General features: G+C 46.1%; 1 protein-coding gene across 6 annotated transcripts in view; it reads right to left on the reverse strand.

Moving 5' to 3' along the window:
• The window catches only part of GLS (glutaminase), an 88701-nt gene extending 75029 nt beyond the window's left edge, over positions 1 to 13672 (reverse strand). For all 6 annotated transcript variants that reach the window (XM_054970523.1, XM_054970527.1, XM_054970526.1 and 3 more), the window contains exons 1-3: positions 13325 to 13672; positions 1354 to 1450; positions 581 to 702 (exon numbers count right to left, since the gene is read on the reverse strand). In XM_054970523.1, the coding sequence (XP_054826498.1) occupies positions 581 to 702; positions 1354 to 1450; positions 13325 to 13629 (524 nt within the window). In that variant the 5' untranslated portion in view covers positions 13630 to 13672. The remainder of the gene's footprint in view (positions 1 to 580; positions 703 to 1353; positions 1451 to 13324) is intronic.
• Positions 13673 to 17662: the final 3990 nt, after the last annotated feature.

Raw genomic sequence — 17662 nt, forward strand, 5'->3', positions numbered from 1 at the left:
GTTTGCATGGATCATTTTTTGTTCTGCAAAGCCCGACTAAGGATGTATAGTTATGAGTGTTCATAGATTTGAAATTTTCATAACATCATGGTTTGGTACACTGGATTTTTTGGTTGTATGTCATTCTTGGCTATATGGTCAATGAAGGGGAGCTATTTTTCTGTAAAATCCGTTGTTCTGGAGTATATGTAACCCTGTCTTATACTGAGTCAGACCACTGATCTATTAAAGTTAGTACTGTCTACTCCAACAGGCAAAGATTCTCCAGTTTTGTCAAAGGCTTTCATGGCTGAAGAACGTTAGTTGTTGTAGATTTTCCGGGCTGTATGGCTGTGGTCTTGGCATTGTAGTACCTGACGTTTCGCCAGCAGCTGTGACTGGCATCTTCAGAGGTGTAGCACCGAAAGACAGAGAGCTCTCAGTGAGATCAACTAATGCTCTCCAGTTTGTCAGGCAGAGGTCTTCCACATCACATGAGAAAGCCTCTAACTTGCTTTTGGGAGAGCTTGCTTTTTGTCTCCCTGCCTGATTGGAATATGGCAAGTTTCAGGCCATAGTTGCAAATCAATAAGTTACTTACTTTTTGAAGAGATCTTTATCTAGCATGACACCATCGGAGGTTGTCTGTAGAGTCAATCTTAGCATATCCATACATTCTTTCAGCCTTGGATCAGATGTACGTAAACCCGTAGATTTGAGAGCCTGCAAAATTATTGTTTTTAAGAAAGCATCATGAATGTTTCTTATTTTGTCCTGATAACACTCAAGTCGAGCTTGAACACTATGAGCTCATTTTCCCACACAATGCAGTAGCCAGCTAACAGGCACTTCCACAGGGTGCCTCCGTTCTGTTACACCTTGGCATAGCCAAGTTTAGAAGATATGCACTAGCATGCTCTCAGTTTCACATTATTAACAGCAAATGGATCCTATGAAGCCACCAATGTCAGATTTCCAGATGCTGCATAGCAGGAATGCCTGACTGCCACTGCCCCCTGCCCCCCTCCATCAGCTGGTCATTAGCAGGGCTTTTTTTCAGCAGGAACGCGGGGGAACGGAGTTCCGGAACCTCTTGAAAATGGTCACATGACTGGTGGCCCCGCCCCCTGATCTCCGGACAGAGGGGAGTTTGATTGCCCTCAATCTAAACTCCCCTCTGTCTGGAGATCAGGGGGCGGGGCCACCGGCCATGTGACCATTTTCAAGAGGTGCCAGAACTCCGTTCCACTGTGTTCCAGCTGAAAAAAAGCCCTGGTCATTAGAAAGCTTGCAATGTGCACCGCTGCTCAAAAGCGACAAATATTCAGCTATACCATTTAGTGGTTAACATGTTTTTTTTTAAAAGAAACTCACCGTAATGAACTTGTGCACTGGTATTTTCTCTTGCCCTTCTGCAATGGTATAGAACAGCAAGTCCTCCAAGCTGGGGAGAAGGCCTTGCTTTATCTTACTGAAAAGAAACAAGAGAAAAGCCTGGTGAGAACACAATAAGCACCTTCAAGGCCCCCTTCAGGCTCTTATCCATGCACCACTGAATTGCTTGAATATATCCGACCTCCGACTGAGCTCCTCCTAAGTTCTCTTCTAACCACAATAATTAAATTAACGGGTTTTTATTAACTTAACAGCTAAATACTTGGATCCATGTGCTATAAGGCACTGCAAAAATAAAGCCCGTTGTATTATTCCTTTCCAACTGACAGCAGCAGAAAAGTCAAAGCCAAGAGCAGCCAGTGCCTTCAGAAGAAACACCTGGCAATTCACTAAAAAATAAAGCTGTATTTAAAGAGACATGCTGAGCCGAATCCTGCAACTCTTTTCTGTTACGTTTTCCTCCAGCAGAGATAGACTTCTCTTCGCCCAAGAAAGCCTTTCTCCGTTAGAGGAAGAAGCTGTGCACTGCAGTAAGCCTCTCTCTGTTGGTGGGGAACTTAGTGGAAGAGAATCAGAGGACCCAGCTCAGCAAAAGGGAGTGACAGGACCTAAAGCAGTGGGTGGCATTAACTCTGGTAGCAAAAGACTTTAATTGATATTTCTTAATTTAAAACTATGGAAAATAGATATTAAGGACTTGGGTATAAACTGATTCCCTGCACTAAAGATGCTTTCTAGTTAAAGAAAAGTAAAGCCTCAAGCCTGTTCCTGAAAAATTACTTTTCAAAAAACTCTTTGGAATGTCAGTTCCCGCTATTTCAGAACTAGTTTGATGTGAAGCTGATAACAAAGAAGCACAGGTCCAAAGACCCTCATATGTGCAGAAGAAGCTGCGTGGCTCATTTGATCCCTTGTGTGCTTTGCAAGAATGCTGTTAAAATACTTAAATGACTGAAATGCATCTTCTCCCCTTGTCAAAAAAACCCTAAATAGATGTGTCACTAGACATTTATGGGCTAACTGCTGCCACCGCAGCTACCAAAACATACATGTAGCTCAAAAGAAGTGTTCCCATATAGAAGACGTAACGGAACAGTAAATGCCAAGTGCAACCAACTGATAGTAATTTTGGCTTACCAAGGTACGGTGTGTTTTAAGATTCTAGTGCCAAGCATTCAAAGTTCTAAATATTCAGTGTAGTGAAAGGAATATAACCTATACAAAATTTTCCAAGGTATCTTTCACATCTGCTGCTGTTAAATCAAGCAGACTAGCTCAATATTTAGCGATGACATTGAACCAGCTGACAAAGCAAACATGGCCAACATTCACTTTACACACAGAAAATACCTCAAATTGACTCCTCCTGGATAAAGCTTATCAGTTTAAACTGCAGTATAAGCTTTTTCTCCCCCTATTTCTCAGGTCAATAATGTTATGTAATGTTTGTTCAGATTAAGAGCAGTGTTTTAGTACCATTAAATACTTAGCAAAACACATATTCAGCATATGCCAAAAAGAACAAAGATACCATGCCCGCTTTGTATTGTCATAGTGGACATAATAGTTATGCGGAAATAAGCATTCGTTCTCTGCAAAATGTAGATTTTACTGTATCAAGTTAATCTGAAGACAAGACACACATGGCAGTCAACAAAAGAAGTGCTGGAATACCTAGTATAAGGTTACCCAGTGAATTCAGAAAATTTCCTCTTTCTGCAATCCATTTTCTCCATTTGCAAAATGGGACTAGCCATTCAGATAAGGGCTATAGATTTCTTTTTTAAAATCAAGCTCATGCTGTACAAGGGTAGCCCCACTTTGAACAACTCCTGTGAGTTATCACTCTCAGGTCTCAGGCAGGTCCTTCCATCCATTCATACTACAAAATATACTATCAGTTTCACTTCCTTTTTGTAGCATAGTTTTCTAGGCACGAGACGGAGATCGCTGTTGCGTAATGCCCACTAGCCATGGGGAAAGAGGCATTCTAGAGAAGAAAAAAGATCCATGTAAAAACCAAAGCCTTGTTTTTCAGGAGAACTTAAATCTGGTGTTAAAAAGTAAACCAGGTGAATGGCGTGCATAAACAAATGAGGACTGTGCCAACACAAACAAAGTACGGTCTACAGAATATAATCTAGCCTAATCCACATGGAGAGTTATACGCATGCGGATTTGTGTATCCACAAATAGGTACTGGACCTTCCGTAAATTCAAATGATCCCTAGTAAAAACTTCTCCATACCCGACATAGCATCTTGTTATTAACTGCGATGCTTCTATTACTACAGAACGTCAAAGTATTTCACATGAACTCCAGAACAGTGGGATGGATTTAATGAATCATGAATGCAACAAATTCATGGAATGGTATCTTCCTGTAGCCTTCTGCATCCCTGGGAAGCCATGCAAAACCAGAAACAGGGACCCTGCAGATCAACCCCCCTCCCTCCAAATGTGACCCCCTAGCCTTTCAGGGCCCCAGGAGGAAGAGGAGACAGCTGCTCTGTGAATTCGCTGGGCTCATAGTTCCTTAATCAGACCCTGCAGGAGCATTTTGTTTGTCTGCAAACTGAGCAATGTGTAAACTTCACACACAGGGGAGATACCTGCCACGTCTAAAAACTTTAGCTGATAGGGCTGGGGGGGGGGGGCGGGGGACAAGAGCACAAACTCCTAAGAACAAAGCTGAAAATAAAAACGTCTTGCTTGTCTTCCTATTCTTGTCAAGCTATCCTGCAGAGACATTAATATTATCGATGCACTATTTCTGAGCTCAATCACAACAGCGCAGACGAATGAGGACTGAAGAACGCAGGTCTTCTAGGGCAGGACTGGAGCTCTACAACCAGCAGATCCACCTCTACCTTTCCCCCCAAATACCTGGGGGACAGACACCTACCCACAAAAAAAACACCAGTGGATCAAGGGAAGCGCTTACAATTCTGCTCCAGCGGCAAGTGAGAAGAAGGCTGCACGACGGAAACTAATTCTACATCCCTGGCTCCCCACCCTCACTTACACAAAGTCTTACGTGGGAAGTTGATGGCAGTGGGAGAGAAAGAGAAGACAGTGAGAGAATTCCTGTCCTTAAATATTTACAGGATCTCATTAATGCTGTTATTTTTCTACCTTTAAGCACTCTGATAAAGCTACTCGTTTCATTTAGTTCGTTTACGAGCCCACCTTTGTTACTGAGACTCAAGGAAAACTACAAAATACAGAAAACAAGTCTGTCAGCATTAAGACAGCCACTGGACAATGCAGAAGTACTAGGATTACAGAATTAGAAAACAAGGTAAACAAAAAACTGTCTAGAAGTTCGCGGACTTAAATAATTCAATCATTACAGGTCTGAATTACAGTCATTAGCTCCATTTCAATGCTCGAGAGTAACGTTTAAAGCCACTAAACTTAAATATCCAGAAGAAAAATGGGAGTCATAGCAACCAGAACAGCAAGAAGCCAAGCTGGTCCCATCTAGTAGCCTTCTTAGATGAAGCAACAAGTTTAAAATTCAAAGGAAAAGCAGTGGCTACATTTACTGAGATTTCAGGAAGTCTTCCAACCTCAGTCCTCATAACATTTCAAAGGAAGGTTGAAAAGAAATGTGATGGGATGAGAAAAATCTGTGAGCACCTTCTGCTTGTGTTGTGTCAGATTCCTTTGTCAGTTACAGCCAAGCTACAAGTGACGCCTGACACAGGTTGGACACTGGTCAGCTTCCCTCAAGTTTTGATGGGAAATGTAGGCGTCCTGGTCTTGCAGCTTGGCTCTCCGTTACAGCTGCAAGACCAGGATGCCTACATTTCCCATCAAAACTTGAGGGAAGCTGACACGTGTCCAACCTGTGTCAGACGTCACTTGTAGCTTGGCTCTGACTTTCTCATCTCCCTCTAGTTGACTCCCAAGGCCTTTGAAAAGCTTCACAACAGCCTGCCATATTTTGTTCATAAGGTCTCCATAATCCTAAACATCAGCTTTTTGGAAGTCTCAGGAAGCTGCTGGGAGGGAAGGACAGGAAGACATGGACATGCCCTGTGGGATCCAATACAAAGCACAGCACACAGGTCTACCAACTGCATAAGGGAAGCAACAAGTACATCAATGTCAGACTAATACAAATTTAGTAGCATAACCTCCAGAACTAGTTCTTGGTTTAATGCTGTTTAGTAACGAATGAAACATATTAAATAACCAATTAACCAGATTAAATAACCAAACATATTAAATAACCAGGTAACACAAAATTGGGAGGTTTTTCAATAGACTAAACATTATAATCTTCATGCCCTAAATTTTAACTGTGTTTATGTTTATTGCATGTGTATTTTAGCTTGGTTTTAATTGTTGCAATGATTTGTTTTTGTTTGGCTTTAATGGTGTAAAACATGTTTTTATACGTTTTTGATCTATTACCTGCCTTGGTGGCTGTGATGTGGGCAGAAAGGTGGCATATATAAAGAAATGGAATGAATCTTGGGGCATAGTACAGTGAAGTTCAATAAGGATAAATGTAAACTGCTACATACAGGAAATAAACACACATCAAGATAGGAAAACAATTCCCACAAGAGATTTACAGAACTACAACAGGATCTCAGATACGTCAAGAGAAATCTGATTAAGTAAGGTGCAGTGGTGTTATACTTGCTTCTCTGCAGTTTAAGTTATATATGAGAAAATTCTAGATAACAAAAGATGCCACTGGTTTCTTTATAAAAGCAGGCAGCATAGCTGGCACCACACAACCAGGGCTAAGCCGCCCTTGATGCCCTTCCGATTATGAATCCAGGTGCTGATCAAAAGAAATCTCAATACATATAGTCTGAGGGATAAACTACACGAGACGCCCAACACGTGTCGGGTTCCCACAAGTTTATCTGGGAAGTGTAGTCAGGCCAGCAGCAGCAGCAGCAAGGCCAGAAGGACGGTGTCAGTCCTAGGGTGGTAGTCCCTGGCAGTGAGATCCCCAAGCCCCTCGCAGCAAGCACTCAGGTGCATTGGTTGAAGAAACTTTATTCAGAGATCTATTCAGTTCAGGTGTACACTCGTAGGGAGAAGTTGGTAGAAGTCAGGGGTGGGCAATTGTTTTGGCCAGGGGGCCACTTTGTGGGAGCGGAGGTTAGCAGAGGGCCGCACCTTTTAAAATGATTGCATTCATTAGTTAACTTTGCATTTCAGAAAAGGTATAAATTGTATCATAAAAAATCAATAAATATAAAATAAAACAGTGGTAGTTTTATTCAATTTATTTATTGTTTTACTGTTGCAAAGACAAAATTGAAATTAACCAGATCAACTGGAAAAGCGCATATCTACACTGCGCATGCGTATTGACGTAGCCGTCCTAGTGGAAAACATGAGACGAATCTTCGGTCGCGCACGGGAAGGAAATCTCGGTTCAAGGCAGATTTTTCTGACTGTCTTGGTGGGCCACAAAAAACTCTGTAGCGGGCCGCATGTGGCCCGCGGGCCGCAATTTGCCCACCCCTGGTATAAGTAATTATTCAAACAGTAGGACTACTGATTATAGGGAACATTCTCCCGCCCTTTGCATTCAGGCACGACAAACCCAAAAAGTTACATGGGAACCAATTTGTTTAGTCTAGACAAAGCACAAAGTGGAATCATTCCCTTCTGTGGAAAAGATACATTTCAGTACACAGCTGCAGCTCCGTCCTAAGGACACGCAGAAGTGAAAGCGCCTATTTCTTAGAGATAACAAAGGGGCCACTGGCTCCTCTGGAAATTAGTATTAGCAGTTTAGACACCCTCAGGTGACTTATGTAAAATGCATAAAACACAGTATTTAACCTTGGCATTATATCAGTATAAGATGTAGTGCAAGATGCAGAACACAACAATGGCATGGATGCTTGCATACAACACAACAATGACAATGGATGCTTATAACACTTTCAATGTAAGATGCAGAACACAACAATGACATGGATGCTTGCGTACATGACATAGGGGAGGGAAAGAATCAGCGAGGGGAGCCCGAAGCTGACAGGCAGCTAGCAGCAGCAGCAAGAGCTGCTGAGGCTGCTACCGCCGCCGCCGCCGCCAGACTCAACCATCCCTTCTCACTTTTCCCTCTCTGTGAGAAGGGATGGTTGAGTCAAGCAGCTGCTAGCAGCCGATCGGCTTAGGAACTTGCAGGAACCTGACACGTGTCGGGCATCTTGTGTTGTTTAGCTCTGAGAGAATACAGTCCATATTACCTTGGCTGAGTGAGTTAGCATCAAGCAGGACTAAACTGACCTCTCTCATCATCCAGGGATGTAAAAACCAAGTTAAAACTTATGACCCTAAAAATCACGATTTCAGAAATCGACACCGGTCTGTTTCAGCCCCACCCATAGCAGTCCCCTCAGCATCGATGTATCACTGCTGGGAAATGTTCCAGCAACAGAAACGGCTGTGAAGACGGTTACAATGTCTCAGCTTCAACTAGAAAACACACTGTTAAAAAAAATTAAATTTTCCTACCAGAAAATCCAAAAACTTGTGCAAGCAGATCACGAAAGCAACTTGCTTTCAGGGTTCTGGCTTTAAACTGAATACCCTGGGACATTCACAGAATATTTGTTCTCTTTAGCAACGAGCAGGATGGCATTTGTAAGGGGCACCAAATCTATGATGGCAAGAAATAAGAGTCAGCCAGCTGAACGGGGCTCAAGTTTTTATCCCTTGAACTTCCAAGCAGTCGTCTCCCGATTTCAGAGTCGACAGCAGACAGAGAGGCTCATGATTCTGCTCAAGAGAACTAAGACATGTTCTTGCTCGCCAGATCAGACACAGCCAGCTGTTCTCCACATAGGGCAAAATTCAGTATGACCCGGGCACATCCATCTTTCTCCTCTTCTTCCTCAGATATTTTTAAAAAAAACTGCACTGAAAGGCTATAATCTTTGAATGGGGGAACAGGAGGGAACGTAACCTCCCCTCTTGACATTCTCTCACTCAAAACCGCACTAATCCTGCCTTTTCACTAGCAAGGTGACGATAACAGATATTCTCCCCACAGTCCAGGAAAAGAAAGGAACAGGGCCTGTGTGCCATTTTGAGAAGCAAAACAGCTGGAGATGAAAAGGCTGAGCAGCCCCGTGCTCTCCGGATCACCAGTTCTTCAGCTCGAATTTGAAGCCTCCTCCTAAGGCTATGTTTAATTTTTTTTTTTTAAGTTGGGGGCGGTTGAATGCGATTGTCACATGCAGCTCGCAACTGCCTCAAGTTTTGACTTAGTTTTCATTATGACTCCAATGGGCAAACTTTAGAACTGTGCAGTGTGATAATGCAACTCTACACCTCCTCCAACCATGGCAAAACTAAGTAAGTGTCACCTGAAACCAAGGAGCTCTACAGACACATTCATGAGAAACGCTTCCTTCCAGAGAACAGCAAAATTAAACCATTTTAGATCTTCAAACAGAGCGCTGCGTAGCCTTGAGATAAGTGGCTATATAAACAAGTAATCTACTAAACCAAGTGTCGCTAACTTAGATATGACATTTTTCTACCTTTGCAGGAACGCGGGGAGGGGCCACAGGCAAGCATCAGAACTGATGTGGAAAGAAGCCAGTAATCTCTAAATGTATTTCTGCATGCAGCAATATATTCCTACTAAACAACAGTGATTTAGCACTGTGACTTTTTAAAAAGCGCAACAATGACAAAACTTTTGTACCACCTCGGAGACCAACAAAACAGTTAATTACCAGCCTCACAGACTGTCTTTTGTGTCACTACAGACTAATTGCTACAGAATGGCTAATTCAGCTGGAAAATTCTTCACCTGTTCCATGTAATGTTCAGCTATAACGGCAAGGATCTCTCCTTAGGCTAGGAGTTCCTCTCGGCCGAAGGAGCCTTCCTCCAATATAAGGAAGTAGCTCTTCCTTCAACAGGAGACCCTTAGGCCAGAGGAAGGCACCTCGGACAACAGAAGGACTTCAAACTTTGCTCATGGGAAGAGCAGGGTACACATACCAGGATTCTGTTATTAAAGACAGAACTGGAAATGTTATCTTGTGCTATAATAAAGCTCAATTCTTGCTGCGGGGAATTGGCATGGGACAGGAGTCACTCAAGGAGCACGAAGTATGATACAGCAGCCAGTGTGGCACTTCTGGGACCATTTCTCGAATCCCTTCCCTCCAACACTCAGTGTCATTAATAGAAGAGAAGACTAGAAAACGAGTGAGTGGCAGCTGATGGTCACTCATCAAATGAGAAGAGCCCACTGCAACTTATAGAAATATCCAAAGCACGCATTAATCAGTATTTCCCTCATACATGAGATGAAGAGGGAGAATCAACCTTCAACGCTTCCTTTAATCATCTTATTATAGTTACAATCCTACTATATAAAAGGCTAAGCGTATTCAAGACAACTCACTTCCTACCCTGGTGTGCCACCAGAGGGTGCTGCTGTGGAAAGAAGCCCAGAGGAGGCAGCCAGACCTCCAGAGAGCGCGCCACGGCAGGAAGCCCAGGCAGGCGTGGAGCGTGGAGCAGGCGGCAATGACTGCCCCCCCCACACACACTTTCAACCAGCTGGGATCAGGAGGAGAGCAGGTGGCAATGCCCATCCCATGCCTTCACCCAGCTGGGATCAGAAGCAGAGTAGGTGACAATGCCTGCTCTCCGTCTTCACTCAGCTGGGATCAGGAGCAGAGAGGGGGCAATGCCCGCCTATCGCCTTCACCCAGCTGGGATCACGAGTGAAGCTGGTGGCAATGCCCACCCGCCATCTTCACCCAGCTGGGATGAACAGCAAAGCAGGTGGCAATGCCCATCACCCACCTTCTCCCAGCTGGGATCAGGAGCAGAGCAGGTGGCAATGCCCGCCTGCCCTTCACCCAGCTGGAATCAGGAGCGGAGCAGGCAGCAATGTCCGCTCGCCACCCTCACCCAGCTGAGATCAGGTACAGAGAAGGTGGCAATGCCCGCCCACCCTTTACCCAGCTGGGATCAGGCACGAAGCAGAGCGCAATACCCACCCTCCCTGTTCATCCTGCCGAGATCAGGAATGGAGCAGGTGGCAATGCCCTCCCCCGCCTTCACCCAGTTGGTATCAGGAGCAGAGCAGGCAGCAATGCCCGCCCCCTCTTCATCTAGCTGGGATCGGGCAAGAAGCAGGTGACAATGCCCACTCCCTTCACCCGGCCAGGATCAGGAGCGGAGCATAAGGCAATGCCCATCCTCCTTTACCCAGCCTGGATCAGGCGCAGAGCAGGAGGCAATGCCCGCCCCCCCCAGTTCAACCTGCCGGAATCAAGCGCGGAGCAGATGGCAATCCCCCCCCCACACACACACATTTCACCCAGCCAGAATCAGGTGCAAAACAGGAGGTAATACCCATCCCTTCTTCACCCAGCCGGGATCAGGAGTGCAGCAGGTGGCAATGCCACCCCTGCTTCACATGGCTGGAATCCGGCGCAGAGCAGGCAGCAAGGCCCGCCCTTCACCCAGCCATGATCAGGTGTGGAGCAGGAGGCAATGTCCGCCCTCCAGTCACCCAGCCAAGATTAGGCGCAGAGCAGGAGGCAACGACCTGCCCCTCTTCATCCGGCTGGGATCAGGCGCAGAGGAGGTGGCCATGCCCACCCCCCTGACTTCATCTAGCCAAGATCAGTGACAGAGGAAGGGGGAATGTCCGCCTGCCCGCCCTCCTCTTTCTAGAGCCCATTGTATTTTTCCCCACAACGGGCTTTGTTGCGAGTAGATACAATAAGTGTCATTAAAACAAGTACCCAGCAACACACCACGTTTAATATGAATAGCAGCAGAGCTTAAAATTCAAAGCAAAAGGAAGCCCTGGAATCTAACATGAAACCATGACCTAGATGCCCGGCTGCTGGAAAAGCCAAGAAGCGCAAAAGCTACTTGCTATTAATTCCAGAGGAGGAGCTGTTTTAGAAATCTTAAAGACTAACAACATTTATTCCAGCTTGAGCTTTCGTGAGTCAGAGTTCAATTCTTTAGAACCTATGAAGGCAAGTTCGTATTCCACATCTTTTAGGGGAAAATTACAAAAGGAGAGAGGGAAAAAGAGGAGTTGTAGGTAAAGAGGGATGTGGTACAAAGCCTGTCTTTCAAGGACTGGCATAGATTTGACTGTGATACATGCGGGATTATAAACCAGATCAGAGATTCCAGTCTCTCTAACCTCACTGTAATTTCTAACAACTCAACAGAACCCATTTCTTACACATTTTAATTGGCTCTCCTTAATATGTTGTAACGTTTTATAACCCTTGACTGATGCCAGTTAATTTTCTTACTCTTCAGACTTCTTCCTCAATTTATTGTTGTTTACCCTACGTAATTATGCTTTTGTTTACCGTACTCCCGGCCAAGGGAGAGAAGCTAGAACGTCTGACCTCCCATCATACTTTAACGTGTAACACTTAATCTGCTCCTGTCCTTTACACAGGGAATCTCGCTTGAAACATTTAGGAGGATTCTGTTCTGGGGATAAAATAGGAGAAGGAACCATGGGCCTTCCTGGCTGACCTTGGGCCAGTCATTCTCCCTCTCTTTCAACCTAATCCACCTTGCAGGGCTGTTGTGGGGCTAAAACATGAGAACGCATGGACCTTTCTGGCCGACCATAGGCCACTCACCCTCCCCTCTCTTTCAAGCTTAGCCCACCTTGCAGGGCTGTTGTGGGGATTTTTATTTATTTATTTAGATTTCTATTCCACCCTCCCCACAAAGGGCTCAGGGCGGATAACTGTCGTTGTCTAATGTCAGTCTCAGAATTGCTTATGTTCTGTTTCAGCATTTCTTCAACTCTATATTGGATTCTTGCGAATGCTATGTGTTTGTAAGCTTGTGTTTATTTACCCTATGGCATTGTTTATGAAAATGTCCTTGACACTGTATGGAAATGTCCTTGATACTGACTGTACTAATCTCACACTATGTAATCCTTCTTCAGACTTAGTGAGAAAGGTGGACTATAAATGACATAAATAATAAATAAAACAGAAAGATAATGTCTTCTTCCCTCTCTTTTGTCCCCACAACAGCCCTGTGAGGTGGGCCAACCATTCCCTCACTCTTTCAGCCTAACCCACCTCAAAGAGCTACTGTATGGATAAAACAGGAGAAGGCAGAACTTTTCTGGCTGACCATGTGCCAATCATGCTCTCTCTCTCTCCCCACCTAGCCAACTTCACAGGGCTGTTGTTGAAAGAATCAATACTTCAGAAAGACAAGCCCCTCTCCCTACGGTTGTGTTAAAAAATTCCTGGATATCTGGAAGACCACCTCAGCAGGGTGTGATGCCAAAGAGTCCACCTTTCAAAGCAGCCACTTCCTCCAAGGTCACAGATCCACAGGAGTTAGCCCTGTTAGTCTACAGTTGCAAAATACTAAAGAGCCCAGTAGCACCTTTAAGACTAACCAACTTTATGGTAGCGTAAGCTTTCGAGAACCACAACTCTCTTTGTCAAATACATCTCACGATGCATCTGACAAAGAGATCTGTGGTTCTCGAAGGCTTAACTCTCAAAGGCTGCCAACCTCCAGGTGGTGGCTGGAGGTCTCCCGGAATGACGACTGCTCTCCAGGCCACAGAGATCAGTTCCCCTGGAGGAAGTCCAGTAGCGCCTTTAAGACTAATCAATTTTATGGTAGCGTAAGCTTCAGAGAACCACAGAAATCAGTTTCCCTGGAAGAAGTAAACCAGGTTCTCTGAAGCTTAAGCTACCATAAAGTTGGTTCGTCTTAAAGGCGCTACTAGACTTCCTCCAGGGGAACTGATCTCTGTGGCCTGGAGAGCAGTCGTCATTCCGGGAGACCTCCAGCCACCACCTGGAGGTTGGCAGCCCCGACCGTGGAGGAAGAGCGGGGGGCCCCTCCCTGCCAAGAGCGGCCGCGTCCGTCCCGTGGCCGGCGGCCCAGCGCATCCCGCCCGCCCGCCCGCACTCACTTCTCGGCCCCCGCGGCGGCGTCCTTGCCGGGCTCGGCGCCGTGGCTGTTGTGGGCGGCGGCCGGGGCGGGCGGCTGGGCGGCGGCCGGGGGTCCCTTGCCGGGCTCCTCCAGAATGCCCTCGGAGCGGGTGCAGAAGGCGCGGGCGCCGGGCCGGGCGGCGTGGAGGCGCCTCAGGGCCAGGCGGCGGCAGCAGCCCAGCCCGCCGCCCACCGTCAGCGCCGCCGCCGCCGCCGCCGCCGCCGCGCCGCTCCGGCTGAAGCGCAGCAGGTCCCGCAGCAGCGCCGCGCCCCGCAGCCGCATCATCCTCGGCCGCGTCCTCGTCGCCTCTGAGGGGAAGGCTCCGCGCGGCCGGCGGCCCCCTCCCGGCCCCGCCCCGGCGCCCACCCCATTGGGCGGCCGCCGCCTCCGTCGGCAGACGCTCTCGGAGCCCATTGGCCGGCGCGGCCGCCCGTCGGGTCTCCGCGCCCCGCGCCCGCCCCCTCCGGGCGTGTGGTAGATGTGGCGCACTTGCCGCCCGGCCCGCAGAGCCTGAGGGAAGCGAGGAGGGGGCAGGCCGCCCTTTCCCGCCCTCGGCGCTGACACGCCTCAGGGCGGCGGCTGGGCTGGGCTGGGCGCTTCCCCTCTCGTCACGCTGAAGAGAATCGCCACCGTAATGAGATCGAGATGGGTGGTCGTATTCTCCCGTCTGCAGCAAGAGTCCAGTATCACCCTAGAAGACTGACAACATTAGTGGTAGGGTGTGTGAGCTTCCGTGAGTCACCGCTCACCTCTTCAGCCACAGCTAGAATGGGCGTCCTTTCGGGAATCTCTCCACTCTGCAAGATCCAAGGACAGATGGACTCCCATTCTAGCTGTGGCTGAAGAAGTGAGCGGTGACTCACGAAAGCTCACACACCCTACCACTATCGTCGTTAGTCTTACAGCAGCTACTGGACTCTTGCTGTTACAGTAATTAGAATGATGGTAATGATGATAACAATATTTTAAAAACTGAATGCACAATACGTATTCATAATAATAACATAAAATAAAAACTTGAATTTATAATAAATATATTACTAATAATAAATATTAATGAGAACATGAAATAAAAACCTTGCCGGTACAGTAAATAATGATGATAACGCAAAATTAGGAAACTTGAATGTACCATAAACAATAAAAATAAAGGTTATTAATAATGATAAGTTAACAAAATTAAAACCTTGAATGTACAATAAAATATAACGAGTGATAACATGAAATAAAAACCTTGCATATGTATTAAATAATAGTAATGATAACACAAAATAAGAAACTTGAATGTACCATAAACAATCATAATAAAGGTTAATGATAATGATAACAACACAAAATGAAAACCTTGAATGTACAGTATTAATAATAATAATAATAATAATGATAACATGATATAAGAAATTTGAATGTACAATAAACGATAATGTAAATCATTGATGATAATAACATGAAATAAAAAAACTTGAATGTACAATCAATATTAATAATAAGTAATTCATAACATGAAATTAAAAAACTTGAATGTGCCAGTACTCTATGCTGATTGCCTCAGCCCAGTTGTAAGGCGAAGGGAATTTTATTAGGCAAGGATATTACTGCCAACCTCCAGGTGCGGCCTGGAGATCTCCTAGTATTACAACTGGCCTCCATACCACAGAGATCTGTTCCCTTGGAGAAAATGGTTGCTTTGGAGAGTGAACTCTATAGCATCATACTCAGCGATGACTTTCCCAAATCCTACTTTCCCTAAGCTCCACCCCCAAATCTCCAGGAATATCCTGACCAAGAGTTGGCAACCCTGTGAGACAGGACAGCAGCACTGCAATGCATTGATTTAGTACATTTTCATCCTACCCTTCTGTCAAGGGGCTTCAAAGTGTTCTCCCCTCTTCCTCTTCATGTTATATATTTACTTGTTTTATACTTATACCCTACTTTTCTCCCCAACGGGGACCCAAAACAGCTTACTTCGTTCTCTCCTCTCCACTGTTTTATCTTCACAAGAACCCTGTGAGGTAGGGTAGTAGGTGTGTGCAAGTGGCCAAAGATAGGTTTGCCAACTGGGAAATTCCTGGAATTGGGAGAATGGAGCCTGGGACAGCAGCTCAACAGCCATTTTCTCCAGGGGAACGGATCCCCGTAGTCTAGAGACCAGTTATTCCTGGAGATCTCCAGACCCCACATGGCGGCTAGCAACCCTATCACCCTCACGACAGCCTTGTGAGGTAAATTATGTAGAGAGTGCTTGGCCCAAGGTCATGCAGTACGATTCATGATTTTCTCCTTCTTCGTATTATTTTTACAACATATCTTTGCAACTAATCTATGGGCTGAGAGAGCGTGACTGGCCCAAAGTGACCTAGCCAGCATGGTAGGGCCCCACAAGTAGCATGGTATAATGGTTACAGTATCAGACTAGGCTCTGGGAGACCCAGGTTCGAATTCCCATTCTGCCATGGAAGCTTGCCAGGTTACCTCTTCCCAACACACACGTTCAGCCTAACATACCTCACAAGGTTGTTACAAGGATAAAATGGAGGAGAGGAGAATAAAGTAAGCCACTTTGAGTCACTCACCACTGGGGACAAAGGCAGGGTAGAAGTGAAGCAAAATGGAATAAACGTCACAGAAGAGTTAGGATTTGGTCTCAAGTCTCCCAGATAGCAACCTGACATTCTCTTCGATCTATTTTTAATCCCACCTTCCACCATGGAATTTAGGAAGGCATACATAGTTCTCTCTTTCTCCGTTTTATCCACACAACAGTCCTGTGAGGTAGATTAGGCCGAGAGGATGATTGGGCCCCCTTCAGGGCAGTGAGAATTTGAACCCAGCCCTTAGTCCCAAACCTCGTTACATCACAAGGCTCTTCAAGACAAACTGCTCAAAAGACTACATACCATATGATTAAAGAATTTAGAACTACACAGTTGGACAAGACTGCAAGTTGCATGCGCCTCTGCAACACAACTGTGCGTTTTCCAGGTACATGCAGACATGGCATCGCTGCTTAAAGGCACATCCCATGAAATATGCAGGACAATCTGAAGCATATTTACACACAAAGTCCAATTTTGCTCAATGGGGCTCACTCCCTAGTAAGTGTGCTTAGGGTTGCAGGCATACTTGCCTACACAGAGTGGGGGAAAGTCCTCTGGAGCGGCCATTTCCTCCAGGGGAACTGGTCTGGGTAGCCTGGAGATCACCTATAAATCTAGGAGAATTCCAGAAGATTAGTAATCCTCTTCTTCCCCACACAGGCCATTTCCACACTACTTACCTTCATCTGGAATGCCGCAGAACGTCGTGAAAAAAACGTGGAAGACAGTGTCTTCTCGTGCGCGTTTTGTGCAACGTCGCACAAAACGCGTGCGAGAAAACGCTATCTTCTGTGTTTTTTTCGCGACCTTCCGTGGCGTTCCGGATGAAGGTAAGTAGTGTGGAAACGAACCCAGTCTAGGCAGCCTTTCCCCTTTGTGTCTTCCATAGCCTTTCTCCGGCCTCCCTCTTCTGTCCACAACTCCTGCTTCTTCTCCCTCTCACTTTCAAAGGGGATTTTTAAAAAATACCAACTACTTTAAAGGGCACATATTTCATGAGCCTGCCTCAGGAAATCTGCGCTGCTATTTTGAGCTGCCTGGCTGATGTTATCTGGGGCTGCCCATGCAACCCAAAATGATGCCCAAGATCTTACAAGATAGGGTCATGATGAGCTAGGGTTGCCAAGGCCCCTTACTCTCCTGGCAGGAGGGGGAGGGACCCAGCGAAAGCACGCATGCAGCCCTGTAACAGTGCAATGACATCACTTCCTGGAAGTGACATCATCACGCAAGGCTGGGGAGCATGTATACGCTTCGCTGTGGGCCAATCTGGGCCCCAAACGGGCCCAATTTAGCCCATTTGCTGCAAAGAAGTGTTCTCGGGGAAGTGAGATGACATCAGCGACGTCCCTGGCGAGGGATGTCCTCCACAAGGGATCCCCATCCCACCGGGGGAATGGGATCCTTATCATGAGCTCTTCACATTTTTCTTATATTTAATCCCCGTCCCCTTTTTAAAAAATTGTAGATGTTTCCGCAAGCCAGGGCGGGGGCTTCATTGGGTTTGCAGAAACATCTGCTATTGTCTGGGGTGGCCACATTATGCAGATTAAATATATGATCGAGGGACACTGCCTTAACCTAAAGGTCCTATTGGCAGAGATGTCAAACTTAGCACAGTAGTATCTTTTACTCCCCCCGCCCCCCCGCCCCCCCTCCCACAGGCTCTTCACATTTTTTACATTCTCATTTCTACTCGTCAGAGTTCCTCATTTATA

This window comes from Eublepharis macularius, chromosome 2 (genome assembly GCF_028583425.1).
Source record: "Eublepharis macularius isolate TG4126 chromosome 2, MPM_Emac_v1.0, whole genome shotgun sequence".
In the NCBI taxonomy this organism is placed as follows: domain Eukaryota; kingdom Metazoa; phylum Chordata; class Lepidosauria; order Squamata; family Eublepharidae; genus Eublepharis; species Eublepharis macularius.